The sequence below is a fragment of the Microplitis mediator genome, chromosome 3 (genome assembly GCF_029852145.1).
Source record: "Microplitis mediator isolate UGA2020A chromosome 3, iyMicMedi2.1, whole genome shotgun sequence".
Classification (NCBI taxonomy): Eukaryota; Metazoa; Arthropoda; class Insecta; order Hymenoptera; family Braconidae; genus Microplitis; species Microplitis mediator.
Window position 1 is genome coordinate 24494933 of NC_079971.1, and position 7841 is coordinate 24502773.

The 7841-nt window shown below is 30.5% G+C and overlaps 1 protein-coding gene across 1 annotated transcript; it reads right to left on the reverse strand.

The window, feature by feature from the left end:
• On the reverse strand, positions 1 to 3811 carry LOC130664968 (dynein axonemal assembly factor 1). The gene is made up of 5 exons (XM_057465174.1): positions 3340 to 3811; positions 2960 to 3273; positions 1152 to 1294; positions 908 to 1071; positions 1 to 798 (listed from the first exon to the last, which is right to left on the reverse strand). The coding sequence occupies exons 1-5, from the start codon at positions 3702 to 3704 to the stop codon at positions 522 to 524; spliced, it is 1263 nt and encodes a 420-aa protein (XP_057321157.1). The 5' UTR covers positions 3705 to 3811; the 3' UTR covers positions 1 to 521.
• Between the last annotated feature and the right edge of the window lie 4030 nt (positions 3812 to 7841).

Here is a 7841-nt window from a genome sequence, read left to right on the forward strand (position 1 = left end):
AACTACAAAAAAAATATCGTTATCGAAAGTCGTGCGAACAAAATGGACTATATATATTTTCAAAGTTTTTTCGGTGGATCCAAATGGAGTACTAATGGAAAATGAAATATTTATAAGTACGAAATAAATAAATGTTTTTTTTCCTCTGAAATGTAATTTTTATTTTTGTATAGCGAGAATTATTCAAGGAAACATTAATGTCAAGATATATTATCATCGAAAAAGAATGTAGTTACTCTGTTGAATGATAGACGGAAACTCGTCTCATAAATGCTTAAAGCTGGCGAATATAAAAACTTTTAAATAAGTGTCTTACCAGGGACACTACAAACTGTGGGCGCGATCTAGCGGCGAGTACCGAACTACTCCCGCTGCTGTTGGCTTGCATCAAAACTTAAACTAAGAGAAAAGATAAATATGGTGGAGAGGAAGTTTTGGTGCTCGTAAAAAATTTATTTCCATTTTCTCTCCAATACGGAAAATTTAATCCACAAAATTTTTATTTTCCAAATAATTTTCTTCTATAAATAATTTTCTTTAAGTATTTTCTTTATTCCCATGATATTTTCCTCATTTCCCAAGTGATTTTCTTTACATTCGAAAAAATTTTCTTCATCATCTTCACCATCAGATGATTTTTCATCATCAGTATCATCAAGTGGCGGTAAATTTATTTCAATTTTCCCTTCAAGCTGTGGCACATTAATTAACCACATAATACTATCATTTATTTTTTTCTGTTCTGCTTTATTCCATCGGTCCCGTTCCCTCATTTCTTCTTCAGCGCCCCCTCGTTCCCTAGGCCAAAAAAAAATTGAATTAAATTTTCTGACATCCAACTAATTGGTCATTAAAAAAAGCAAAGTATGAATAAAAATAGAATGTAGACGATGAAATGCATAGATACCATGCTAGGGCACAAGCTCGATCTATGGGAAAAACCGGACGGTCATCAAGATAACTCAGATTCTTACATTTCAAAATCATTACTTTACGGTAGGTTTTAATGGACCTCAAAACTGGATTTCCCATTAACGTCAACACCCGTAGAGACTTCATGGCGCCAAAAATCTAGATAAAATTTACTTTTCAAATGTGTGTCAAATTTTTTTCATATCTTTCTTATCTTTTAAATTAATACGTTACTCAACCTCCATTACTTCTGGTGATTCGATTCGATTGTGCGAGACATCAAGAACTGAGAGTGAGTCCAAATATTTCAAGTGCTCGATATCTTGGACACTTGTCAGATAATTGTGCGATAGATTCAAAGTATTCAAAACTTTTAAGCCATCTTTAATTTGAAATATTTATGGTTTTACTAATGAGCCGCATAGGGGCAAAACAGGTCTTGAAAATTTTAATGAACAAAATTTTTAAAAGTGAAAGTCACTGGAATTTTTCTATTTTTTTAACTATGGGGGAAAAGATGTGAGACGAGGCGGCGGAATTTTTAAGTTAAAAATTTTTTTGAATTTAATTTTAATTTTACATACAAGCGTAAGTTGAAAATTTTTCGGTAAAATTTTTTTGCAAAATTGATCCGATTTTTCAAAAGTTGATACGATTTCGAGTAAAATGAGTACCGACATCGATATATTTGGATAAAATGGCCACTGTGCGGTTAATTTGACAATTAATTAATTTTTTGAATTCAAATTTCCAAAACTCCGCTGACTTTGTTTGAATTAATTAAAAAATTGGACATGAGACAATTTTTTTAATTATTGTCACCCAATAGATGACACTTTTCAATGTTTATTCCGATTCCCCCACTTCCTAACCTTGACTCAGATGGAAAATTTTAAAACCCTCTTTTAATATTCAAATTTAATCAAGTTCTTCCTGCGCTTGAGAATATTTTTATGTTCACTCAAGATGAAGCAAAGAAAAATATTATTTTTAAATTGCGAGCTGTAGTTTTTTAGTGAGCGAGCAATAAAACCCACAAGTGAAAAATTTTCTAACCTCAAAAAAATTTCATAGAGACAATTAATAAAAAATTTATGAAATTTGTCTATCTTCCTTCGGAATTAGGTCAGTAAAATCTAAATAAATAAATTTTGAGCTGTAACTTTTTTATAAATAAGGAACGAAAATCTCAAGTGAGCAATTTTTTAATTCCGAAAATTTTCATAGAGAAAATTAATAAAAAATTTATGAAATTTTTCTACTTTTCATCGAAATTAAGTCAGTAAAATCTAGATAGACAAATTTCAAGCTTTAATTTTTTTCTGAACGAGGAACAAAAATTGCAAGTGAACAAATTTCTAACCACAAAAAATTTCATAGCGAAAATTAATTAAAAATTTATGAAATTTTTCTACGTTCCATCGAAATTCAATCAGTAAAATCCAAATGGACAAATTTCCAGCTTTAATTGTTTCCTAAATAAGGAACGAAAATCGCAAGTGAGCAATTTTCTAACCCCGAAAAATTTCATAGAGAAAATAAATGAAAAATTTATGAAATTTTTCTACGTTCCATCGAAATTAAGTCAGTAAAATCTAGATAGACAAATTTCAAGCTTTAATTTTTTTCTGAATGAGGAACAAAAATTGCAAGTGAACAAATTTCTAACCTCAAAAAATTTCATAGAGAAAATTAATTAAAAATTTATGAAATTTTTCTACGTTCCATCGAAGTTCAGTCAGTAAAATCCAAATAGACAAATTTCCAGCTTTAATTTTTTTTTTTAATGAGGAACGTAAATCGTAAGTGCGCAATTTTGTAATTTCAAAAAAATTTCATGAATAAAAGAAATGAAAATTTTATGAAATTTTTCTATTTTCCATCGAAATTAAGGCAATGAAACTTAAATATATAAATTTGACGCTCGACTTTTTTTGGAAATGAGCAATAAAATTTTCAAGCGCGTGCTTTTCTAACCTCAAAATTTTTTTCAATTCCTAAAATTTCTAACTGACCCGTTCTGCCCGAATTGAAAATTCCAACTCACCAAGATTTTCGATTGTGCGAATAGTATTGTGCGACAAATTTAGAGTATCCAACTTAGTAAGAGCTTCAAGATTCTCAATTTTCGATATCAAATTATTGTGCAAATACAAACATCTCAATTCCCTCTGATTGCTCAAATTAGCGATCTCTTTGATTCCATTGTTCTCCAGCCACAGGCACTTCAGCCCCGTGTACTTTCCCAGATTCTCAATATATGAAAATCCATTGTAGTGGAGGTACAGCACATCATTAAGATACGGAGTCTGATATAAATTTTCCTTCTTGCAGTGATTCCGTATCAGATCTTCTGTCATCCTTAAATATTCGAAATTATCTTTACCCTCATTAACATAAATTTCAATAAATTTTTTTCTACTATACCTCTTTCCATGTTTCTCATTAAATTCATAAACTTTGTCCTCAATAATGACTTGGGTTAAATTTTTTTTCTCAACCTCCAAAAAATCCTCACCCTCGTCATCAGTTTCAATTTTCAAATTTTCATAGTAAAATTTTTTCTTAATTTCACTGACGTCGCCCTCGTCTAGGGGCCGCTCAAAATCATCATGCGAAAAATTGCAGTCACTATTTAACTCAATGTCCAATTTATCGAGCGCTTTGGTTTTATTTTCCTCTATAATCATTTTTCCGTCACTTATCGCACTAATTAATAAATTAACGTCTCTAGTATGATCAACTTCCCCATCAATTTTATTTAGTTCCTCAAGGGCACCTTCAATTTCCATGGGATTTTTTTTTTATGCGGAAAAAAATAAAATTAAATAAACGGCAACTTGTTTGTCAAAGTCGAATTTATTATGACAAAAAGTCGGACAATAAAACAAATGCGACACAAAAAAAAATTTATATATATATATATATATATATATATATATATTTTTATATAAAAATTTAAAGAACTGACAGCTTGCGTAAGAAAGTGTCGACCGGAAACAAGAGACGATATCGAGTAGTCAGACAACTCGCGAGTCTCGTCATGGCAACCGCGAATCGCGTGTTTGTTCGATATCGAGAATAAAAAGGAATTATTTTACTGCTACCATATATGTGTATGTAAATATAACTTTTTTTTTTATTTATCGTAATTTTTTTTTTTATTGGAAATCTGGGAAAGTGATTTCTGTTAATTTCTACTGGATTCTAATTTATGATAAGAAATTAAAAATTCAAAAAAGCTGTAGGAGTTCAAAGACAGACCCCCTGTCCCCCCTATAGGTGGGGGTGGGCTGCGACATTTTTCTAAGTTTAAATTACAGAAGGAAAAATTGGCGGGGAATTTTAAGAATTTGAATTTTTTGTTTAAATTTCAAAGGGAAAAATTGGCGGGGAATTTTAAGAATTTGAATTTTTTGTTTAAATTTCAAAGGGAAAAATTGGCGGGGAATTTTAAGAATTTGAATTTTTTTAAGTTTAAATTTCAAAGGGAAAAATTGGCGGGGAATTTTAAGAATTTGAATTTTTTTAGTTTAAATTTCAAAAGGAAAAATTGGCGGGAATTTTTTAAATTTGAATTTTTTTGAGTTTAATTTTCAAAGGGAAAAATTGGCGGGGAATTTTAAGAATTTGAATTTTTTTAAGTTTAAATTTCAAAGGGAAAAATTGGCGGGAATTTTTTAAATTTGAAAATGGGATTTTTATTTTTATTTCTTCAAGACGGTCATCTTACCCCGTAGGTAAATTTTGTATATTTTGAGGACTGTGTTGACTGAATATTTACTCAGTCTAAGAAATTAAAAAAAAAAAAAAAATTAGGATATTTTTTTTACACGCGGCCCATTTTACCCCCTCCACTTTTTACGATAATTAATTTTGCAGCTACGCGGTATTTTTTTTCAGTAAATTTGTACTTAGAATCTAATTTTTTTTCCCGTAAAAAATTCAAATTTTCGGGTAAAATGGGCGGCCGTAAAAATTACAAAATTAATTATTTTATAGTTAATGGGAAAAAGGGAGGGGATGAAAATTTTTTATTGCAGGTCAAGAAAAATGATGGGGCAAGTTGGTCCAAAACTTTTTTTGCCACGGCCCATTTTACCTCAAACTCAGTTTGAAAAAAAAAGAAGTTACAGAAAATTTGAAATTTCCCGCGCTGACCAAATAATTTTTTAAATAAATAAATTCTGTGTAAAAAAATGGCGCCAATTTTTACCAAACGCCCGCATATTTTTAAATACAAAAAATTTTTTATACGCTTCCCGAAAACTAATGATAAATAAAATAAATAGATTTTATTTCTAATAATAAAATTTCATGGTCAAACGATTCCCAAAAGTTAAAATAAAAAATTCAATATTTAAATGTAATTCATCTTTTTGGCCGCCCTCGAGTCACGTGACTCGCAAACTTCTTTTTGTAAAAAAAAAAAAAAAAAACAAACTGAAGAATACGAACTAAAGAATAAAAAAAAAAAAAAAACATAATTAATTCTCCGTTGGAGGGCACCTACGCTGAATTTGCTATTCAAAAACCAGTCTCGAGTCTCTTTAAATTTTTTTATCCCGCATTCGCGACCGATAGACAATCAAATGCGTCTTCAATTACATAATGCATTGTAAATTACCCCCCCCCCACCTTGTATATATTTCATCCCAAACGTATACAAATAAATATATATTTTTAGCTATTTTCGTAAAAATAAAAATAATAACGAAAATAAAATTTAAAGATGCAGAGACTTCCGGGTAAGATGGAACATTAAACTCGATTTATAAGACGAATCTTGAGGTCACGGTCACTACTCGCGTACGTTCGCTTAAATGCAAATATATTTTTGATCGAATTCATTGTGAGACAACTTTTTATTTTATATATATGTATATATATAAACATATATATGTTACAATTTAAGACTATTTAAATTAAAAACTAGACAAGTTATTTACATATATATTCAACTATTTGATCTGATCCATAATAATAAATATGTAAATATATATATATATATAATCCGAGATTGCAAAGTCTGGAAATTAAATTGGTAGTAATGAATATGGGGAAGATGAGCCATGGCGAGATTGTTCAATAATGGGAGTGTAAAAGTACTTTTCCTAAAAAAAACCACATGGGAATTCAGGTTAGATTCCCATATGGTGTTTTCGGATGGATTCCCATGGAAATCGAACCCATGGAAAAATTCGTATGGGAACCTAGTATGGATTCTTATGTGGATTTTTACAATGATCTCTAATGGGAATCTAAACCATGCGATGATCCATATGGGAATCTGGCTTATATTCCTACGTAATGACCCCATAAGAATTCAAACCATGCAAAAATTCGTATGGGAGTTGAGTATGGGTTCCTATGAGGATTTTTTTAATGGTTTCCCATAGGAATTTAAACCATGCAAAAATCCATAAGGGAATCTGGTTTAGATTTTTATGTCGATTTTCGTAATGGTTTTCCATGAGAATCTAAACCATAAAAAAATCTATGTAGAAATCTAGTTGAGATTCCTATATAATGATTTCCCATGGAAATCTGAACCACGGAAAAATTCGTATAGGAATCTAGTATGGATTCCTATGTTGATTTTTTCAATGATTTTCTATGGGAATCCGAGCTATGGAAAAATTTGTATGGGGATCCAGTTTAGATTCCTATCCAATGATTTCCCATAGAAATCCAACCCATGCGAAATTTGCATGGGAATCTACTATGGATTCCTATGTGAATTTTTGTGATAATTTCCTATGGGAATCTGAACCGTGTAAAAATCCATATGGGAACCGAATTTAGATTCCTATATAATAATTTCCCATAGAAATCCAGCCCATGCGAAATTTACATGGGAATCTACTATGGATTCCTATGTGGAATTTTGTGATAATTTTCCATGGGAATCCAAACCATGCAAAAATTCATATGGGAATCTGGCTTAGATTCCTATGGGGATTTTTGTAATGGTTTTCCATGGGAATCTGAACCATACGAAAATCCATATGGGGTCCTAGTTCAGATTTTTATGTAATGATTCCCTATGGGAATCCAAACCATACAAAATTTTATATGGGAATCTAGTATGGATTCTTATGGGGATTTTTTCAATGGTTTCTCTAGAAATCCAAACCATGCAAAGATCCATATGGGAATCTGGCTTGGATTCTTATGATGATTTTTGTAATGATTCCCCATAGGAATCTAAACCATACAAAAATTTATATGGAAATCTAGTATGGATTTCAATCTAAATTTTAGTGATAATTCCCCATGGGGATCCGAACCATGCAAAAATCCGTATGGGATCCTAATTTATATTTTTATGTAATGATTCTCCATAGGAATCTAAACCATGCAATATTTCATAATGAAATCTAGTATGTATTTTTATGGGGATTTTTTCAATGATTTCCCATGGGAATCCAAACCATGCGAAAATCCATATGGGAATCTGGCTTAGATTCTTATGAGGTTATGGGGATTTTTATAATGATTCCCCATAGGAATCTAAACCATGCAAAAATTCATATGGGAATCTAGTATGGATTTTTATGAGGATTTTTTTAATGACTTCCCATGGAAATGTAAATCATGCAAAAATTTATATGGGAACCTAGTTTAGATTCCTATGGGGACTTATCCATAATTAACTGAGGACATTAAAAGTTTCCATATAAATCTCGATAAAATAATAATCAGAATTGAGTAACGTCCTCGCCAAGACGCAGATATAAATCGCAGTAGAATAATAATTAAAATGTAAAAGTTAATTTTATTTAAAATAATAGTTATCCATAAATTATATAAATAGTAAATAATGAACGAGTAAACAAGTGACACTTTCACGAGGTAACGCAACAGCGTAGGTTGTTTGTAAACAAAATAATTTAGTAAAAGTAGAACAAGTTGTCACCCAGACATCT